We start from the raw sequence: 23,092 nt of genomic DNA on the forward strand, positions 1-23,092 counted from the left end.
TATTAAGAACTTTATACCCTCCCATCTGCCGTGTAAGCGCTGGTCCCGGATCAGTTGAGTCATCGAGCACGTCGCTATACTGTGACATGTTGAACGAAACGGAACTGACATCAGATCAGTTTCTCACCGAACAGGCCGCTGACTGACCGAATGAGGAAATACGTCATCACGTCGCCGTGGACGTGGCTGCTGGAGGAATCTCTTCCCGGTTGTCGTGCCAGCCAGGCTCCTCGGCTCCTCCGGGCTCCTCCATTCACTGGGGATACCTGTGCCAAAAAAAGTAAATAAATAAGAAGAAAGAAAACTACCAAGAGATAACTCCTCTTGCAAACAAAGAGCCTGTTTACGGGTTGTCCTCTTGTGTCTTTTAAAAGAGGTAGCCGGTTGAATCAGCCGCTGACTCGCTGCCAGACATGGAGACGTACGGCAACTCCAACAAGAAGCAGAAGCTAAGCAACAATGCTGAAAGCTGGGTGAGTTTTCTTTGGACAACTTGTCTTAACTCATCACCTCGCTTCATTAACCAACCTGTAAGCTTATGAACTAGTTACGAGTTAACAGGCTAACAGGTTAGATAGCTAGCCCTATTAGCATGCTCAACGGTATAGTGCTATACAGAACAGCTAACGTTACATTTAACGTCTTGGTTGCTAGCAGCGCCGTGACTGAAAAAGTGGCTAATCAGGCTGCTGCTGATGCAGTTAACGAAATGGCATCAACTGTTTGGTCGATGCTATGCAGCTGTGATAACATTAACTCACCCTGCAGGTCCTTGTTTTCTTTTGCCGGGTAAACTACTTTTGTGTGCACATATTCCTGTGTTCTTGATGGTTTAAAAACATACTGTAACACCAGCTGAGGTGCAGTATTTACAGTCATCAAGGATAAGAATACATCATTCATAGACTGTGGTCCACCAACCATCATCAGACAAGCATAAAGAGCTGACTCACTGTGTCATTAATGAATTAGTCGACAAGAGTAGTGTTAATCAGTTCATGTTACAATCATTTATAGAGTCAAGTAAAAAGGCCAGAATCATCAAACGCGAGGGTGTGAAGCCTTATCTCAGTCATGTGGTGGTAATCATGTTATGGCATTTTATAAACAAAATGGCTGATTGAGAAAATAATCAATACATTCATGGCTTATGAACATAATTAGGGATACATGAAACAGCAGTTTCCAAAAAAAAAAACACCAAAGGGCAGCACATGTCAAATGTCCAAGTCGGAGAGGACAAAATACTCACATTTCACTTGTTTTCCGCTCACATCACAATAGATCAATGCCAGCACGTTTTATGACAGAGCCTTCTTCAGAGGGTTTCAAATATACAAGATTAATTCAGTAATATAAGCAAGGGCAGAGTTTGAACACAGCTGGGAGTTGGACCCAATTGTTTGGGAACCAATCACCTTTCTCATCCCATGGTTCTAGATACAGGGGCAAACCACAAGTTTATAGTTAAATCGGATTTTAGCCCTATTACATGCAATATGAAGCTTCTCAAAACATTGTTTCTGGCCATCATTTTTTAAAATGTATTATCATTAAGACTGCAAACTAAATGACAACAAAGGGACATGTAATACAAATAGGCCTAACTCAATAGCATTTTAAGCTGAATTTATTAACGATAATTTAGTGAAACAATTAAGTTTCTCCCAATGTTGGGGAATTTAAATCATCTGCTATTCAATGATATCAGTGAAATTCCAGCTGATATCGTAGGGTGCGTTTTTTTCACCTTGAAAGTTGGTTTGCGATCTGCCATTAAACACAGAGAAAAAAAGAAGGAAGAGAAGAAGCAAAAAAGAAGAAGTGTAGCCTGTTGTGCATCTGATGTCAAAATGCTGCACCTGTAATGTAGAGCCACGTAGTGTAGACTACGAGACAGCCAAATGTCGCCGACACTTTTTTATGACAGAGCCTTCTTATGAGGGTTTGAAATATACAGGTTTCATATGGTTCTAGATACAGGGACCAATCAAAAGTTTACAGTTGTGTGTCAACAAAGGGACACAGATTACAAATAGGCCTAACTAAATGATGTTCTCCCAATATTGGGAAATTTAAATCATCCGCTATTTAATGGTATCTGTGAAATTCTAGCTGTACTGTCAGAGGAGGAGAAAGTCTACGAGTTTTAACAAGACAAACCTTATTAGATCTACAAATACTACCTCATCATCTTTGCTAATTACACCTTGACCTTTCTTACCCTCAGGAATGCATAATATACAGGTAGGCACTTCTTTTTAAAGTACAAGATGTTAAATTATCATTTGTCTTATTGGTGTCAGGCATGAGAAGTAGGGGATATGGGTTCTTGGTTTTGGCTGAAAGAAAACCCATATCGTTTGCCTCCCCCGTAAAATAATCATTACTTTCAGCTTTACACACCTGTTCCCAGCTTTCTTAATATTCTGAGAATGTTGTCTGATGTGATCAAGGTGATTTTCATTAACTTATTTAACAGTGATTTAAGTGGGCTGAATTGACAGCAAATCATTTTTTTTTATTTCAGGGAATGCAACGTGCAACCAATGTCACCTATCAAGCTCATCATGTCAGCCGAAACAAGCGCGGGCAGGTTGTTGGCACAAGAGGAGGGTTCAGAGGATGCACCGTGTGGCTGAGTGGTAGGCTATGAGATGTCAGCAGCTTTGATTGACAAAGGTTCAAGAAGGTGTCCCTTCTGCACATGTATGTCATCTCATGTCTGTTTTCTTCTGTGCCAAGGTTTGTCTGGTGCAGGGAAGACCACGGTGAGCATGGCTCTGGAGGAGTACCTGGTGTGTCACGGTATCCCCTGCTACACACTGGATGGAGACAACGTTCGCCAGGGGCTGAACAAAAACCTCGGCTTCAGCCCAGAGGACCGTGAAGAGAACATTAGACGCACTGCTGAGGTGGCCCGGCTTTTTGCTGATGCTGGGCTGGTCTGCATCGCCAGCTTCATCTCTCCCTACAGCAGGGTGAGTGACTCTCCAGACAAAGCATCAGCGGTTTAGTGAGGGAAACGGATGACGAGAGGGATAAATCTGACTGGTCCTCACTAATACTCTCGGAAATGTGTCTGTCATTCTGTTAAACAGTCTTTATTGAACTATATTTAGATCAATTGAGGACCAATTGTGAAGGAAGATTGACTCTAATAGGCTATAAAGGATTGTACATTTCACATAACATTTTGGAACTGGTAAATCTCGGGACGTCAGTGATGATGTTACTGATTATGTCCCTTTGCGTCATCCTTGTCCATTGTACTGAAATTGATGACACCAGCTCCAAGAATAGAAGGAAGTTGTGGTATAGCATGATAATATTTTATTAAAATTAAATTTGAATCAAGAATGACCAAAGGAAAATAAGATTAAAAGAATTACACTAATTGTAGTGCAGCAATGTTAATTTTGTTCTTCCCAGTTACAATGAAGGTGCATGATAAACATCCGTGTTTTACCTTATACTTTTTGTTATTGGAAGCCCATTCTGAGCTGTGGTTGCTGCCAAATGAGCTAATTTACTACCCACCACAATGAATGGTGTTTTTAACATTTTGTTTGCTAAAAAAACAAACCTGATAAGCCTTGATTAAAGGTAAGAATAGGTCAAGAATCAAAATACTTATACTACAGACAAATAGAAGGCAGCTTATCACCATAGTCACAGCCAGCTGTTGCTAACTGTAGCTTCCATTAGCTGTGGACAGTTAGCCATGCAGTTATTGCTCCTGTTAGACGATTCTGCATGAACTGGGTGTTCGGAGCACTGGGGAGTGTTACTATTGTTTCCTATTGAACTATTACAGAGTGGCTCGGGGTTAGCTGGTTAGCATGCTAACTTCTGTAGAAATCTCTGCAACAAAATGCACCTTTGACTTAGACTCAAAACTGTTTTTTCACATTATGTAAACAATGTCATCTTATTTTTGATTGTTTTAGACTATGATTATTACAAATTGCATCATTAAATGCTATCTTTCATTAACTCTTTGGCTAAATCATGTGTGTCCCTCACTGTGTATTTTGTTATTATCTGTCAGGATCGCCTCAATGTCAGGAAGATCCACGAGGCTGCAGGGCTGCCTTTCTTTGAGGTGTTTGTGGACGCTCCACTGCATGTCTGTGAGCAGAGGGACGTGAAGGGGCTGTACAAGAAGGCCCGAGCGGGGGAGATAAGAGGTGTAGTATAGTTTTAATACTGTTTATGTGCAGCGCAGCAGCAGGTCCAAGACCTCGATCCTTGGATATGTTACGTGATCAGGGCAGTCAAGTTTCACACTTGTAGTGATATACAGAGGCCTCTATTACAACTGTACATTTTGACCCGAAAGAGACTCAGTCAAATTGTAATTGTACAAGAAGAAGAAGTTTGGAAACGTTGCTTTTGAATTGTAGACACATTTACATCGCACATGCTACATTGTCATCAGTGTGACTTCTGCTGTTATCATACATTTCCACACTTTGTTTGAGTTATTGCTTGTCATATCAGATTGCACAGAAAGGACATGACAGTGGCAGTAAAACTAATGCATCACTGTTGGAGGAAGAGTCTCTTACCACACTGTGACAAGCAATTTCCTGAGTTCTGTTTCAAACCTGTACAATAATGGAAATGTAAAAAGACTAAGCTTCGTGTTGATAAGAACTTTTATATCTTGTATATCTTTTGCTCACTCTGTGTATTTAATTCTCTTTATTTTCACAGGTTTCACCGGAATTGACTCAGAATATGAAAAGCCAGAGGCTCCGGAGCTTGTGCTGAAGACAGACACCTGCAGTGTGAATGAGTGCATACAGCAGCTTGTTGACTTGCTTCAGGAGAGGGTGAGGGGAAGAAACATCGTGCTGTAGCGAAATATGTGTATCATGTTTAGAATCAGCTGCATGTTGTTTTTATTGGCTCTGTCTCCTCTCAAGAATATCTGTGTGACCCTCACAGAGACAGCGAGGGTCTTGAAATTTAAACTTGCACATAAAGCTGTTCTATTATTCCTCTATTGGCCACTAGGGGGTAGTGACGCCTCACATTTGAATGAATGTTGATGTCGCAGCAACTGTGTTTAATGTGTCATGTAAATCAATATCTCCTTAGTGAATCGGAAACCCCTACTAATGTCTAAAATTTGTTGGATGTTTTCTAAAGATGAATTCCGTAATTGTTAATTTCACATTCTTGTGATTCTACAGGATATAGTTCCCGTTGATGCATCTTATGAAGTGAAAGAATTGTACGTTCAGGAGAATAAACTGGACCTGGCAAAGGCTGACGCAGAGACTCTGCCTGCTGTACAGATTGGGAAGGTGTGTCTAATTGTTCTTAATTATTTTGGATATATCGTAATAACTAAATAATGCTGAATTACTATTATTGATAGCGTTTTTTATGCTGTATACAGAGCAGTTATTTATCTACCCCCTCTTACATTTACCTTTTCATTTGAACTGCAGATATGAGAAGCTGTTAGTCAATCTGTCACTAACTGTATGTGACTGTTTGTGTGATCCCCAGGTGGACATGCAGTGGGTGCAGGTGCTGGCTGAAGGCTGGGCCACTCCACTGAATGGCTTTATGAGAGAGAGAGAGTTTCTGCAGTGTCTCCATTTTGACTGTCTGCTGGATGGTAAGATGATTGTGTTTTTTCTTCTCCAGAAAAAATAACATTTTAAGATTTCACTGTGAAGAGCAGTGCTGCTATACTTGAGTAAAGGCACTAGATGGAGATCAGTGCTCATAAAATGGATAACTCAGAAATAATGGTCCTCCTTTCTTTGAAAAGTTTCTGTCACTTGACACTTTTTTAGTTTTGTGTTATTTTTGTCAGTTGAAGTACACATGTCTGTCAGCTGTTGCTCTTTATGTCCCCCCTTTTTTACTTTATTCCAATAAACAATGAATAAATTGAGCATTACATTAGATTAACAAATACTACCTGCATGTTACATACTTTAAAGCATATTTTGCACTCTTGGATGTGCTGAAAGGTTTAAATGAGGCTGCATTTTACGACAAAGTTGTACGACTTGGCTAGGTGGCAGAATGGCACAGCGATATGATCAGGAATGATTTTGATTTAGATGCAGAATTTGAAGAATGATGATGTTGTAGGAGTGCCTTGGTTTTTTTGGCACTTCATCCAATACGAATATCACATTGGGTTGTAGAGCCTCTTGGTGTAATTACAGCAATTTCTCATGCATTGTTTGAAACTCCAAGAAAAAGTCAATTTATTTTTATGGCCCATACGACCACTCAAACCTCAGTTGTGTGTTGTTTTGCCAAATATTTTGTAACGTACTCACACAGCAAAATGAAAAATACATAAAATAGATTGAAAGTTAACATAGCCTGTATTTCATTTTGAGATCTTGACAGGTATATGTTACAACCGCTGTCCTCACTGAAGGATAAAACCTTCAGAGTCTTACAATGCAGAACAAAATCACAGATGATTTAAGTTTTCTTCCCAGGAAAGACAGCTAGAGGCAGAAACTGAGCTGTCTGGACAGGACGGAGGCAAAAATATATATCGATGAGAAAAAGTCTTGATTCCGCTTTTCCCGTTTGTCCGGAGGGAGAGGGACACAGAGGAAGAGGCTTCTGTATTGATTGACACCACACACCACTGTTTTCCATTTTCACTTCCTTCCAGGGATTTGACAGTGAAAGAATTGATCCCCTGCTATTTAACACTGGAACTGGTTGGGAAGCAGAAAGAGGCATGTTTAGCTAATCAAATGGACTGCAAAAATAAACTGAGACCCAAATTCAAGCTTGTGTCTCTCTCGCTCGGACATTTGGCAGACTTGTGTGTGTGTGTGTGTGTGTGTGTGTGTGTGTGTGTGTGTGTGTGTGTGTGTGTGTGTGTGTGTGTGTGTGTGTGTGTGTGTGTGTGTGTGTGTGTGCGCTTTATTGGAACCAGCTGTAAGCTCTACACTGTGACAGAGGGGACGAGAAGAGGGTCCAGGGGGGGGGGGGGGGGGCAGGGGCTGCAACCATTGACGTCCCCTTCTGTTTCCACTGCATTTTGATGTGATGTGATGTGAAAAGCGTGCCGGTCGAAATGTTTTCATCAACCTGGACGGTGAAATGAAGCCGCCAACATAACACTGTCACTACACAGCTCCAAATCATAAAATGAGAAAGGGTCAAGATCCAGCTTAGCTTAAGAGGGGATTTTCCTCCTCAAGCTTCTTAAATTGCAGCCTTGAAGACTCGCTGCAGCCTGTGGTTTAGCTGTATATTCCACATTTAGCCTGAAGGGGTATAGCATGGAAACTTAATTAGAATGGTCGAGCTGTTTTGTTGATGCCCAACCTTTGAACATTTTAACCTGCCTTTTTGGAGGATGTCTGTTCAGTGTTCCCTTGCTTTGTGTTGGGATTCTTTACATTGTCTTTCTTGGATCATCATCTGATATTAGAGATGTTATCAACATCCTTGGGATCCTACAGTTGAGTTAAATGTTTTTCCTCTGTCATGCTTTTTATTTAATTTTTTTTAAATCATGCGGCGTTCACATTCATGTTTGCCAGTGTGCCGTCTTCTTCACTGCTTCTTCACTTCCTAAATTTTTACTGCCCTTATTTGACGACAATTGAAAAAGTTTGAAAATTGTGCCAGGACTGAGTATTGGGTTGGCCACATGTCCGATGCAAACAAGATGGGGGGGGTTACTCACAAACATTGCTCCATATTGATGCTAGCCATCATAAATGCCATACGGTGCCTCTAATATAGCTTAAACTGGAACGACAAATAACATAATGATAATTGGACCACGTCCATGTATTTTAAAGTGAAACAGTGTTAATTATCCTTTAATATATTTATGCAGAAATTCATTGGCAATGATAAGTAATGACGTTCTTGAATGTGATGATTTCATGCTTCTGGATTGAATTCATGTCACCTGAGCTATACTTGACCGTAAATTGACTGTCCTTGGGTTTTGTAAGATATGTCAGACAAAACAAAACACATTTTTTTTGTAATACTTTTATACAAAATGTGTAGCAGTAGTCTAAAACCCAAAGACTCTTCATTAACTATCATAAATGATTTCATGTCATCACATTAGCTTGGACCAGCAAAGATGAATCAATTATTGAAATTTAGACATTACTTAAAAATGTTCTTTGTTCTCCATTGTTCTAGGTGGTGTCATCAACCTGTCGGTGCCTGTGGTGCTGCCAGTCTCCACTGCAGATAAAGAGCGTTTGGATGGTGTAACAGCTATGGCCTTGGTCTATGAGGGCAGACGAGTGGCCATCCTTCGCAACCCAGAGTTTTATGAACACCGCAAAGAAGAACGATGCGCTCGTCAGTGGGGCACCACCTGCAAGGACCACCCCTACATCAAGGTACATTTCTGAGATGAATTGCGAGTCAGAAATTTCACTAAACTGAATTTGGACAAATTTGTTGGAAATGCTCTTGAAAACCTAGAGCTTAGCCTTGGGGAAAGTCCAGAGTAGCATTGCAGAGCTGCAGACGGTCTGTCTCAGTGTGCTATGTGATAAACACTGCATGTGAAAGCAAACCACCTCCCTGGATTCGGCACTGATAGAACACAGATCCGAGCTGGACTTTTAACATTGCTTATGGAAAGACTGAATAGGTGGAGGAGTGGAGCTTTTTTCTCACAGTCTGTCAGGACGCCCAGTGTAATCACTTGATCTTCTCAGTCCACCCTCATTTTGCAGGTGTTATATTTGGATGCTGAGTCTCCCGCACAGCCTCCACCAAATGCGTTTGAGAATGTTCTGCACAGCTCAACAGGCTGTGGGATCACTGCCAGCTTCCACCTTTCCGCTCACCCAACCCTCCGCCAAATATACCCAGGAATTGTTTCCATCTGTCTCCTATTGACTGCTGCGGGGCTCAGGTAGACTCAGTGGCGAGATAACGTCCTGAAATGATCCTGCACACCCTGTGGAAAGTGCCATTGGCTCGTAGCCGGAAAAGAACAGAACGGTCTGGTGTCGCAGACAAAGACAGTTGTCTTTTTATAAACCCATCTGTGGACAGGGAGTGCATGGTTATTTTTAAAAGTTGCTTGTCAGTCTTATTTTAAATCCCATTGTTATCAGGATTAATGCAGTTGTTAATGCACTTGTACTTTGCCAAAGGTGCAAGACAAAATTAATAGTGACATACGTAGTATTCCGTGATTCCCCTCCCTGAGGTCAGCCTTACTGTTAACCTCATTGGCTTATTTTAAGATCCTGTACTGCTAAAAGTCCTGGATGGAAATTAACTTGAACACAAGCCCGCAGCTGTCTCAGTATTTCAGTGCAGTTGCTAGACATTTTTAATCTTAGCTGCAGATATCTTTTTTCTCTCACCTTGTTCATGATTAAGTCAGTTTTGGTAGTGTGTTTAAAGATGCGACAAGCTTCCAGTTTCATAAATTGGTAAAATGACTCTCCAGTGTCAACACCTGATAATGTCTCAGTGCTGGCTTTGAACACACGCTGCTGAACACTCTGTATTACCACAACTGTCATTCTTTATCCACTCTAACCTGTCACAGACCCCCTTGTGTGTGTTCAGCTTGCTGTGATTAAGGTGTCACTCATTAAAGAGTGTGTGTATGTATACATAAGTGTATGTTTTAAGTCCCTGTGCCGGAGCCAGTCTGTCAACACACCTCTGCGCTAGTAGCTACAATGTTTTTTATCCTTTTCAACCCAAAACGACCTGTTCCATATTGCATGCAGTTAATCTACTGCTTCCTGTTTACCTGTCTGTCACTCAAACAGGAGCCCCCTTCATTGGAAACTTTGGTGTAGTGGCTGTTTATTTGTCTGGGGCCCCTTTTTCACATGTGAACTCCTGGGGCTCTTAAAATGGTTAAACAGAGCGCATGTGTACGTGGAAGCATGCTCCTTTCCATATATCCACACAGACATTATATTTTCCGTTCACTCGTCTTTGGAAAATAATGGCTGTTGATCTCTCCAAAGAATAAGGCTGTTAAGCGTCTTTCATGACTCTTCTCGGGCCAGCGGGGGACTGGTTGGATTACGTGCAGTGTGGGAAACAAATCACGACAAGATCCTGAAAACTTCTAACGAGGGAGCCAAGTGGTTATTGATCACATCACGTAGACACCTCTGCTGCGGACAGCTTCTGATTTTGATGCGTTGTGTGCCAGATCATACTGAAATCAGTCAGTTTGTAAAGTCTGGATATCAAAGAGCATTGTTGTTTTTTTTCACATGATAAATTACATGTCAGTGAGATGAGTGACATCCTTTTTCATCAACTTCCAGATGAAGTTTTCGCAGTGCCTCCAGACTTATGGTTTCATTTGTGGCCCTTTGTTTTCTAGTTCGCTCCGTCTTCTTTTATTACCCACCGAGCCTGCAGAGAATTGTCACTTTGTATCACATTAACATCGCACAGGCTAGTGTTTTCAGTAACTCAAGCTACATTCTCATAAATGCCACAAGAGGCAGGCGAAAGATGTTGCCTGAAAGAATAGCAGCCTTTGCCTGGATCCAAAGCACTCCTGTGACATTATTGGATGAATCTCTTGAGGGGAAAAATTTCTCGCCAATGTGGTCATGAGCTCATCACCAGGTTATATTGTGGAACACAATCTGAGTTCGTCTCCGCTCTGTTATTGAAATTAAGGTAGTTGATGCGGCCAAGAGCAGAGGAGTCGTAACGCCAGAGTTTTGTTGACTGTTTAACGACACACAGTCTCTGATTTATGCCGTTGTATCCTCGTTACAACTGGGTTATAACTCGTGGGTTTTATTAGAATTCACGCTGGCCTGGTTCCAGCACGGTGAAGTTTTTATGGACCCCAGTGTCTTAAGGTCTGGATTATGTTTGAGTTGTGTTCCCTGTCATGATCACTGTGACTTCTTCTCAGATGGTGATGGAAAGTGGGGACTGGCTTGTCGGGGGGGACCTGCAGGTCCTGGACAGGATCCGCTGGAATGATGGACTGGATCAGTACCGACTGACACCCACTGAGCTGAAACAGAAGTTTAAAGAAATGAATGCAGGTATGGGCCAAGTACTGTTGGAGCTTGTTTATTTATTTATTTTCCCCACAAAATGGTGATGAGATCTCTGACAGTTAACCCATCATATAGTGTTGTGGACAGGACATTTGGTGAGTGGTGATTACAGACGGAGAAAAGCAGCCACATCACAGCCAAAGTAGACGTTTTTTAAATTAATGTAAGCCAGACCTCTTTTCTTTTTTTGATTGTATTTTTTTTTTAGTTGCTGATCTCTAAGATGATTCAAAACTGTGATACGATCAGAACAACCATGAGTTTTGTGATCTGCTGCACCCCTAGCCACAATATTTATAAACTGCTACCTTTTTTTCTTAAAATGTAGAGGACAAAGTGGATAATTCGCGCTCTGCAATCCTTTGTCTTTGTTTAGTCTTTGGGATGGAAGTAAGAGAGACAGTAGGGAGTTCATGGGAGAGAACACTCTGGTGTGATTCAGTCCCTCATTGTATGTGGTTTCAGTGGTTGGGCACTTAGCTGCTTGATTATCACTGGGTACATTGTGGCCTTTTGTTTGTTTTATACAGATGTGTTCAGATGTGTTTGGTCGCAATTTAACAAACCCTTCTTTTTCTCTCTTTTCAGATGCTGTATTTGCCTTCCAGCTCCGCAACCCGGTCCACAACGGCCATGCTCTTCTGATGCAGGACACCCACAAGCGTCTCATCGAGCGGGGCTACCGCCGGCCCGTTCTGCTGCTCCACCCCCTGGGAGGTTGGACCAAGGACGATGACGTGCCGCTGCCCTGGCGAATGAAGCAGCATGCCGCTGTGCTGGAGGACGGCATCCTGAATCCAGACTCTACTGTCGTAGCTATCTTTCCTTCACCCATGATGTACGCCGGGCCAACTGAGGTGATGATCATCAAGAATGCCATATTTGTGGTTACATGCTTGAGGTGTATTTTACAAAAGCCTTAATGTTTTCCCTTAGAACTGACACGGAACAAAAAAATGTGACTGCAGCACAGAGTAATGCCGACAGACTCTGTCACATACTTGGTGTCTGCAGATTTTTGAGGGTAAAAAATGGCAGGAAAGGGAATTTACGACTGTCATGAGGCGCTCCATTTAGTGTTACCATGCCATACACAAACCACCTCGTGTGACTGAGTGTAGCTGTGTTGCTGGAAATCTTTTAATCATTCACTTATAATAATGGGAAAGCTACAGCGTAAATTTTTGGGAGCAGATTGGTGGCGGATGGATGTCAGGCAGTGAATTTATTCAATTTGTGATTCTGAAGGCGAGGGTTACAGAGCCAGGCAGTGCTCCAGTTATTGTTCTGACCTTGTTTACCCTTTGATAACAGCATATACTGGTGGTCTGCCCACCACTCGAATATTAAAACTACCTCATCAGTGTTTGTCTTGCCAGAGTGTTCTTGGCAATGAAATGAAAGCCTGAAGCTTCTACTTGTTTTGTAAGACTAATCTGATTATTGTACACGGGGAAGAACCTGATGGCACTGGTATTAGTAATTGTAGTATCTGAAGATGGGCTGTGTGAATTTCTTCTTGATTGCGCATTTTGCTAATTTTATAGTATTTAGAGATAGCACCTACACCTGCATTATAATAATTAAATGAAATATGGAATATGAAATGTTTCTTCAGAATTTACAATTCTTCTGTCTTTCTGTTTTTCCCTCGCCCACAGGTTCAGTGGCATTGCAGAGCTCGGATGGTGGCCGGAGCCAACTTCTACATTGTGGGCCGTGACCCTGCAGGCATGCCCCACCCTGACACAGGAAAGGACCTGTATGATCCCACTCATGGGGCTAAGGTCCTCACTATGGCTCCAGGTCTCATCACCCTGGAGATTGTACCCTTTAAAGTGGCTGCTTACAACAAGGTCAAACGAGCAATGGACTTTTACGATCCCAAAAAGTGAGTTGTTTTTCTTGTTTGTGTTATAATTACATTTTTTAGAGCTTTTTTTGTGTCCCATGGTATTTAAGTTTATTGGGGTCTTGGAATACAGAAATAGTTTGAGTCAAAGCGGAAGTTATCACTCACACTGAATTAAAAAGCTTATTTGTAGATTTATTCCAGAGTAATACCTCTCATTTATCCCAATTAGGACCAGCATACTAAACAGACACTTGTTCTCTAAATTAATTAGTCATTAGACTTCTCTTGTTTAAACAAAACCCTTTCATCCATTTCCTTTCCTTCTTCTATCCACATACAATTCCAAGCCAAGAAAAACAGGCGTTGTTATTCTTTCCTATATGGTCCAAAGGTTTTGGGGATTAGTATGAGCTTTCTTGTTGCTCAGAAATTAGAGAGATCTGCTATTAATTAAAGTCTGCATAGGGACACTGCACATGATGACTCACAAAAATCCTGCAATCTCACTGCCTATTGTCCGGATTTGATGCAACCCCCCCAATCAGGTTAGGCAACTTAAGCAGAGTTTCACCAGACTAATCAAAAGATTGGCTTTGTTTTCCATGATGCATATTTGTGATGTTGAGTACAAAGCAAATTGTTAGTCGGGAACAAATGTTTCTTCTTGTGCTGCTAAAAATGGTATGTTTAAAGTATGACCGAACACTTGTTTAGTACATTGGCCCCAAGGGTCAGACATTTCAGAAAACGGAACGACATTTCAGAAAATAATGATATTTTAGAAAACGGATTGATATTGCAGATGACAAACGTTTCGAAAAACATAGTAACATTTCGGAAAAAAACAGATCAACACATCAATCAGAAATGTTGTGTTTTCTGAAATAATTGTAAACACATATATATAATATGATATATAAAGTGTAAAAATACTATATTATGCTTTGTAGTTGTATCAACACATACAAAAAAACTAATTGGCCTACACTGAACTTTTAAAACACATGTCAGAATATCATGTAAAATCTCTCCCATCATTGGATAGACTGTTCTGTAATTTTTGATAAAATCTTGTTGACCCAATGACTTTATCATTTAAAATCTAACACTAGAGAGCAAATGCAAGATGGTTAGTGGGTTTCCAAAGTCTGTAGTCGTCACTCACTCAGTTAAGATTTATGGCATTCCATTCTCTCATGCACACTGACAGCGCCTTGCCAGATTTCAGGAGGAATATGGATGCTTATCCTAATCACCAGCAAAACCCCTCAGTCTTCCTGTAAAGTGTAATGGCTCACATCACAAGCAAGCTGTTTCTAATTTGACACTGTATAAAAATGTTCTCGGAAGAATTTGCCTGGAGCTCTTTCACCTCACGCCATGTGAACTGTTGGGTCTTCTTCCCAGTTTCTCTTTGCTTCAGAGTAACATGACTTGCCCTGTTATATAAAAGCAATTAGATATTTTACTTCGTAAACAGCAGGACTTTGACCCTCTCTGAGTGTAATTTCATGTGTAAATGTCTGCTGACAAGATGTCTGAAACTGTCTTGATTATGCCTGACAGTAATAGAGTAGGCTAGTGAAGATTTTATGAACTTGTGCCAGCACTGTGCTCAGCTCCTGTCGTGGATGATGGCTGCACTTGGCTGCTCGCTTCAAACAAAGTTGTTCATATCTTTTTCTGAACAAGGGGAACTTAACGTGCAGCAAGAAGCCATCTGTCATACAGAAAGAGGACATAGACATGAGAATGTTTGAAAGTTTAAATCTAAAACCCCTGACAGTGTTTTAATTTGAAGCATGGGATAGCAACCAGATGTTTGACAGTGGTGTGTGATACCCTAAAGTGATTACAGTTTTTTAACATCTATACCAGTGTTAAGGGTTTCATTTGATAAAGTAGACATGCTAATCTTGGTTTGTTTTTAACATATTAGTTTACAGGTAAATTACATCAGGCTGTGTTATATTGAATAGCAATTGGTTAGTAGACTAACCCATCTATTGGTCGAGAGTAGCATAAAAATATGAATTCCAGGCACTCAAGTTGATCGTTTAGAGCAAAGGACCTCTAAAAGATGTGTGCTCATACATTATAAAAAACCTTTAAATTGGACTTGTATTTACATGCAATATTTGAAAGATTTTACTTCAAGACAGTGGCGGACTTGGGATGTTTGAGGGGCAGGGGCAGAAAAAATAAAAAGGGCACAACTTGTATGCAGGGGGGCATGAGCGCTCAAAAAGTTGTGATATATTTATCATGAAGAGAGGGCACCGGCTTTATTTTGAACATACGGGTATCTTAAAATCAGATTTGCAGTGATCACAGAGAGCATTTTAAGTTTCAGCTATGAATGTGAAAACATCATGCAAGTTTCAAACTACATACACCTCATTCTACAGAGTGAAGCTCAAATATTCAACTGTAGGAGCAAGAAAAACACATTTTTGTCTGGAGGGGGACTTTAAACGCAGGCATATCAATCATACATGTTCTCCAACACACACTGAATTTGAAGAATTTCTAAATGTTGAAGGCGGCTGGACTGGCCTTGCTTTTCAAACATCATTGCAGTGGCGTGCTAGAGCTTACTGGATTGTCACAGTGTCTCTCCAGCCACAGAGCAATTTGGGAGGAATTATGAATGAATCAGCTGCCAGAAACGTCAGAACCGAGCACTCATCATGTCTTATTTCACTGGGTATGATGTAGAGATGTGTTGAGCCGGTCCTGAGTATCTGGACCAATCCGGGCATATTTTTAAATTATCCTTATAGATCAGAAGTGGAATGTGTAATGTTGTAACAGCTTGGTTTTGGTTTCAAATTGTGTTTGCAGAAATGCTAACAGCCCTGCTCCTACGCACTGATGCACTTGATACCAGGGCAGCAGGGAGTTATTGTTGACTCATTTCCTGTGCCGTTGATATGCATCTTCTCATTGATTTTACTCTAAACTCTATTCTCTCCTTTTCCTTTCAGCCATCAAGATTATGATTTCATCTCAGGCACACGTATGAGGAAGATGGCCCGCGAGGGAGAGAATCCTCCCGATGGCTTCATGGCACCAAAGGCTTGGGCTGTGCTGAAGGATTACTATAAGTCACTGGAGAAGGCCTAAAGGTTGAGTCTCAGATAAAGAAAAAACATGGAAACACTGTGGTTTCTGCTGATGTTCTAAATGAGGAATGTGGGGGACCACTCATCTACTATCAAAAATCACACTTGACTTCTTCCTGTGCCACTTGTACACTCACTCTCAGTTGTTTTTTTAGTCTTATAATGAGTTTGTGTTTTAACTGTATGTACATTAAATAAAGTAGGAAAGGTAAAAAAAAAAAAAAAGGTTCACAGTAGATGTTTGTGTTTCTCACTAACTTTATAACTGTATATTCTGACAACTGGTTACAAAAATATAATGTAAAAAAGAAAAGGATCAACACTGATAATGACCTGTATTGAAAGTACTGTTGACCAGTACTGAAATAGGCGCGGATGGATGTTGAGTATTCGTGATGTCAAAATTTAAAAAGTTACTGCACCTGCTAGAGTTCACCTAACTCACCCAAACAAGTCACTGTGTACTGTATGTTTGCAAGGGACAGTGGTCATTGCTTAGAATTTGGTGTAAAAGTTTGAGTGCCTTGGTCTGCAGCAAGTAAATCCACATGTCTTGTTTGAATTAGGACACACAGACACCACCTGCTTCTTGTCTCACTTGTTTTAATGTTACACTGAATAGGTCCAGACATTTCTTTTTATAGGGATATGCGACTGTAAACTTCCTTAACTCCTAGGAAAAAACATTTACCTTTTTTGTTTTTCATATTTAGTCTATTTATTCTGTCCTAACATCAAATTTCTTTCTCTCTTTTTTTAAACTGTGACGTGCATGTAGTTTTGGTACTCGTCTCTCAACAGTATTGATATTTTGTTATGTTTTCATTTCTTCTGTTCATGGGTTGCTAATATTTTCCATGTGGTAAATCATTTTTAAGAGTTGGCCTCTATAAACAGATGGTTGATGGTTACCGTCAAGGGATCAGATTTGTAATCTTCCTTGTCCAATAAACCATTTTTAGCAAAAAAGAAGACTTGTTTACTTTTCCTTTCTGTAATCTTCGGATTTGTAGCAGACAGTGCATGGTATGTGTTTTTTTTTCTTTTGCAGTACACCAAAGAGTTTAAAATGCATAACATATTCTCAACTTAATTTAAAGTGACTGCACTGAATTACATCTATTTTAGAAACTAACTTACACTGATGAGATGTCATCGCTCTTTAGCTGCTTGTGACAACTCAATAGCTCCAGATCTCTTCATGTCTTTCTGACCAACCTGTTTCAAGTGCATTTTGTCATCTAGCTGAACAATGCACTCTTCAACATGTTGTTTTCAGTGATTTCTTAGAAAGTACTGATTTCTGTTGGAACTTTTGTGACCTCCCAGTTGGTCAATCAGCTGTATATTGAATGAGACAGACCCTCTAGTGACCCTAATCAGACTCAGACACACTTGCACGCTGTATACAAAGAGCTCCAGCTGGCTCCCAGATGCAGCGGCGCAGTGAAAGTGGAACATACAGGGTTAAATCCAGACGGAGAAGAGTGGCTCTGTCAGAAATACCCTGGATACTTCATCTAATCCAACTCCAAGTATGTAATGAAGAGACCTGCCAGCAGCAATTTTTTTGTACTTTTCACCAGATCTTGTTCAATCTCAAATGGTAATCAAGCCGGGTCGTCAGTGCAACTTCAAAAGAAGAGCTCACACAAAATGATCAAATGATTCTGGAGAGGTCGCCTTATGATTTTTGTTGCTCTTGCAACTGTCTGGAGATCAGTGTTCTCTATGTAATGCAGGTGTCTGTTACTACGTGTATCATAATCTCTTGATGTTATCTTAGTTGAGCTGTGTATTTTTAGCTCTGGGTCCTTTTTCACACTTGTTTCTCACCATAATCAGATCTTGCTTCTAAACTTTTTATCCCTCTGAGAGTGTTGCTACAGTGTGGCACGCTGCCAGAGAAAAAGGTTGAAGGTGCCAGAAGAATTTGCAGTCGTCTGACTACTGTTTACACAATGTATGCCTTCACTCACCTGCACCACTTCATTTCAACTCCTGTACAGCTGCTGCACAGAATTCAGACAGTCGTAAACAGCATTTATTCACAGGCAATGAAACTGGAGGATGTTTTTCCTCATGAGCCTAAGCTTAATGCCCAACTTTATAGTATGCAACTACAGTATATCAAACAAGTTGAATGTTACCTAGTTGAAAATATATTAGTAGAAATAGATACAGTATATACAAGATTTGTAAGATTTATAAATGAACAATATGCTCATTTCTTTATGTTTTTTTTTTTTCAATACAACAAAACAATACTGGAATGTAACTCTTCCCGTGGAAACCTGGAAAAACACCCTACCCAGCAAAGATTTAAAAAAAAGTGAGAGATTCCTGAATACGTCCCTTTATCTGGATCCACAGCAAAAGTAAATTGGGTCTGTTCTTTGCTGACAGCCATCCTCCATTCCATGTGTCTTAGAAATCTGCACCAACCAACCAACCAACCAACCAATCAATCAAACAACCCTCCAATCAACCAACAAACTAACCAACCAAACCCACTTCCCAACCAACCCATCAACAAACTCAACAACCAACCCACTTACCCACCCACCAACCAACCAAACATCCTACTAACTAACCAACAAACCGATCAACAAACCCAACAAACAACTCACCAGCCAACCCACCAACCAACTTGACTTTTTTGGGAGACCCATTGTAAAGTATGTAAATGTCCCCGGTGTAGCCTTTCACCTCCATACTTGCAGAATTCTACATGCATGCAGCATCGTACATGCAATGACATCATAGCTGTCCCATCCCATACCACCAAACGGTTCTCTTACACTGACTCCAGCTGCATTTATCTCCAATTTCCTTCCATCTGGTTTGAGTTCCATTCAAAGCCAGTCGTGATAAATACAGGCTTTAGTTTGCAAAACGCAATGCAGGACATGGTTAAAATTCAAGGAAGACTCTCCCTCAGTGATGCTCTGAGGTGTGTGCAGGGCAGAGTCCGTGCTCATCAGCAGTAACGATTTTGTTTGATCATCTGGACTGTCAGTTGAAAGAGCTATCCTTTTAAAATGGACTCCAGTAAAAACTCATATGTGTTTTTATAAGGTTCTGACATATGGCTAACACACAGTACTGTCCTCAAATGTACTGTTCATATACAGAGGAAATTCAATATCTGGCTCAAGATTAAAATGTATTAAAAATGCATCGACAGAATATTGAATATTTATTTGGTTCGCATCTGGTACATGAATCATACCCCAATTCATAAACATAAAGACACTTCCCTTGAGGTTTGATTTAATTTCATCATACCCTGTACACACATATTCTTTACTTTTCTGCTCCCAAAGTATGAGACCTATTCTCTTAACTTTTTGGAAATATATCTATATATAAAGAAAACATGATATATGATCATATTATCATTTTCAGTAACATATGTTGTGCTTACGGACTTTCATTATTCTAAAATGGATCATGTGTAATGGTTAAAACTTAATATCAATGGTAAAATATCATATGCTCAGGAATCAATGGTCGGGAGGCCCATAGTCCAGACACATCAATGTCAGACAAACGCTTCATAAGTTCTTTGATGTTTATATACGTGATGGTAGCCAGAGAATAACCACAAATCCTTAGTCATGCCACCATCATATATGTTCCTCACACAGGCCTTTAATAAAGGATTCAGGAGACACTCATTACTACAAGATTACCAGAGCCTGATAAATCCTTCTGCTTTATGGTTCTCTTGTCAACGCACCATGTCAGACTGAGGCTAGACAGCATCAGGAATATTACCTCAAAAGCCAGAGGCTCAGCATAAAGAGATTCTGCGGAGGGAGACAATCATGCATCAAATGATGGTTCATGAGTACATCAAAGGAAAGCATCTGTTTCACAACCTTGGAGAACTCTGGAAAAGAAGAATCCAGCTCCTATACATCAGATATACTGTCAGACACAAAAGGTGGGCTGTCAGCCCATAGCATCCTCCACAGCCTGTATGACCCTCCTCAGTGAGGGTCCCACCTACAGAGCAGGATGCAAAAATTCAGACAGAGGAAACAGTATATCTGTACCTGTCATCAACAAAGAGAACAGACACGATGCACAGTTTCAGCAGATATAAATTACAGAGGGCCAAAGTAAAGCTACAATGTAGTTGATTGATGATAACTTTTGGTGTCTTTGTTACCACGAGGAAGTGATGATTAAAACAAATGATGAAACTTGGTGCCACGGAGCCAAAACTGAAGTGATGTCGACCAGCTGAACATGTGGAATGTTACATTATACATATTATATTATTTTTTATATTACTGCATCGTTCCAGTGTGGCTGAAGTACATACTTGACCGGTAAATGGAAAACACAAGGGGGCCTCAGATTGAACCTTGAGGAACTCCACAATTTTTGATGTTGCAGAAGCAGAGGAAGACAGAGAACCTCATACTATACAAGGAATCAGAGACACTAATTAAAGTGAAACTCTCGCCAAAAAGCAACCAAGTCTTTATTTGTGATTGAATATGAGTCAAACCTTCGTATAAAGGCGAAAGAGGCACTTTTGAGATTTACCATAGTTTTGTTCTTGGGCAAGCTAATTTTCAAAACACAAGAAGGCTTGACACAACATGAAACTTTGCTCGTAGTATCACCAGGGTCTCTACACATGAACACGAGCATTGAGAACATTGTGTACACAGAGTTTACTAAAAAGAAGGTTTTTGGACAACTCATGTTAGTAGCTGTATCTTGTTAGTAGCTGTATCTCTCTCTAATACTATGAGCAAAGTTTCATGGTGTGTCGAGCCTTCTTAGTTTTTAAAAAATAGCTAAATAGCTAAATGCTAGCGTAACAGTGCCCCGCACTCCGTTGAAAATTAGCTTGCCTGAAAACGAAACTACGGTAAATCTTAAAAGTGCCTCTTTCGTCATAATTATGCTTTTACACAAAGGTTTGACTCATATTCAATCACAAATAAAGCCTCGGTTGCTTTTTGGCCAGAGTTTCACTTTAAAGGTCATATTGATAACATAACATTAGCGTTGGCAATGTTAGCGAGTGCACAAACTGGCAACCACTTGAGGGGGCAGGTGATTCGAACAACAGCAAATGTGACGTGAATGCAAAGGAAGGGGGAGATGGAATGCTACATTTAGTGACTGTATTTTATTGATAACACCTTTAAGTCTTGTGTCTGTTAACTCAGAATTAGACGCAGCAAATTAAACATGTATGGTCTATACGAATACTTTATCTGTAAATGCACACACATATAAACAAGCAGTTGTAGACTTTTTTAGTCACCTTTTTTGAAAATACCAATTCAATTTTGCAACTAAAGATTTACTTTTTATTGACAGAGCATTGTTTCATATGATACCAAAACAATTATTGTAACATTAAACAAAATCAGTAACTATGCCTTAAAATATGTGTCATTGCAATGTCCAGATCTATTTTCTGTGACAGAGCAACTCAGGTAAACGTCAGGACACAGTCGCACACTGTTTGATGGTTGATAAAGAGCAAATTCACTTTGAGGGCTTTGTCATAACACGACAATACATATTCTTTCAGGGTCATTTCTCTATTTCTGTATCCAGACATTTCAATCTGTGTCCCAAATTCATTACTGTGAAGCAATTCAAGGTTTTGTCTCTTGATTATGTTACAGGCTGTCATCCTGTTAACTCTGGTTTACATCAGTGCGACAGATTGTTTAACTTTTAACAAACACTGGATCAGATTTGATTGGATTGAATATTGGAGTAACTTTCTGTTCTGCTGTTGTTGCTTTTTGGATGGATTTTAAATTGACCAAAAGTCTGTCACGCATTTCTGCATGAGTCCTTTTTATTTAGTTAGTCACGCCAATTCACATTACAAATGCATTGGTTTATTGAAGCTGGATGGTTTTTAACAAGCATTATAATTCTGCTGTATCTTTTTTTCAACAGATTTTCTACAATATGTGTGTTTACAGGTGCAATTCAACGGAAGAAGTAGAGCACTTCTGGCATGAAGCACCATGCTCAGCAGATCACATTGTGGGCTACAGGAATGTTTGATCACGGCGGAGCATATCTCAATTTGAGACTGCAAAGTCCTCACATGTTGCCAGAGAATGTAACCCTGAACACTGCCAGGTGTACAAGGTAGAAGAGCCAGAGGTTCAACAGACATCATGCCTTTGTGAGAAACACGATGAGGCTTTAATGTCTCAAAGTAAATGAAATTAGGGAAAGACACAACACAAGTTGACCACAGACACATTGATCAAAAGCTGTGGACCACATTGTCCAAAGTAAGAATGATCTGACCCAACAAAACTAGAGTAGGTTTAATTGCTGTTCTATTAATAACATTTGAATATTTAATACCTTTCTTGAATAATTACCGTACTAACTTGCATTTAAAGATATGATAGAGATATGATTCTGCATTAAAATGTCTGAAAACAACTTGACCTTTGATATACATTTGTTGAACTTGGTATGACATTATCCCAAATGTTTCAAACAATGGTCAAACCCAGAAAAAGCCTTAATTTCATTCAAGGTAATGGTGCGTTTCATTTGGTTGCCAGTCGCTATCACTTTTGGAAGGAAGCAACATTTTTTAACTTGTACTGATGGATCATTTGTGTTTAATTCCCCCAAACAGCCAGATTACTTCACTGTTCATTAACCATAAAATAGCAGGCAACGGCAGTCACTGTAGTACTGAGGGTTTGTATTCAGCTTAACCTCTTACTTAACTCTGCACTTGGTTTCTTTCTCTTCCCATACATTCCCTCCTGCTTCTGTTGGCTGTAAAATATCATTATAGAACATAAACACCCAACAATTAAGGTCAACTCGGCGGACCGCTGATGCAGTCAAGTTGATAAATGAGAATGAAGATAAATACACTTTTTAATCCTAAAAGTTACAAAGTAATCTTGGAACTCTTCTCCCATCGGTAAATGGCTTCGGATCAGAGCAGAATTCAGTGTGGCTCTGGGTGTTATTCCTCCAGAAGGTTGGGCTCTGCACCGTCACTGAGCAGCTCAGTGATAGCTTTTCCTGGCCCACTC

At 40.2% G+C, this 23,092-nt stretch overlaps 1 protein-coding gene across 1 annotated transcript; it reads left to right on the top strand.

The window, feature by feature from the left end:
• The first annotated feature begins 172 nt into the window (after nt 1-172).
• On the top strand, nt 173-17,000 carry papss1 (3'-phosphoadenosine 5'-phosphosulfate synthase 1). The gene is made up of 12 exons (XM_030430031.1): nt 173-473; nt 2,531-2,645; nt 2,746-2,981; nt 4,052-4,190; nt 4,720-4,838; nt 5,202-5,315; nt 5,524-5,635; nt 8,170-8,375; nt 10,898-11,033; nt 11,637-11,905; nt 12,710-12,939; nt 15,891-17,000. Exons 1-12 carry the CDS (start codon nt 414-416, stop codon nt 16,027-16,029), a joined length of 1,875 nt encoding a protein of 624 aa, XP_030285891.1. The 5' UTR covers nt 173-413; the 3' UTR covers nt 16,030-17,000.
• The last annotated feature ends 6,092 nt before the right edge of the window (nt 17,001-23,092 follow it).

The sequence above is a fragment of the Sparus aurata genome, chromosome 1, assembly GCF_900880675.1.
Source record: "Sparus aurata chromosome 1, fSpaAur1.1, whole genome shotgun sequence".
Classification (NCBI taxonomy): domain Eukaryota; kingdom Metazoa; phylum Chordata; class Actinopteri; order Spariformes; family Sparidae; genus Sparus; species Sparus aurata.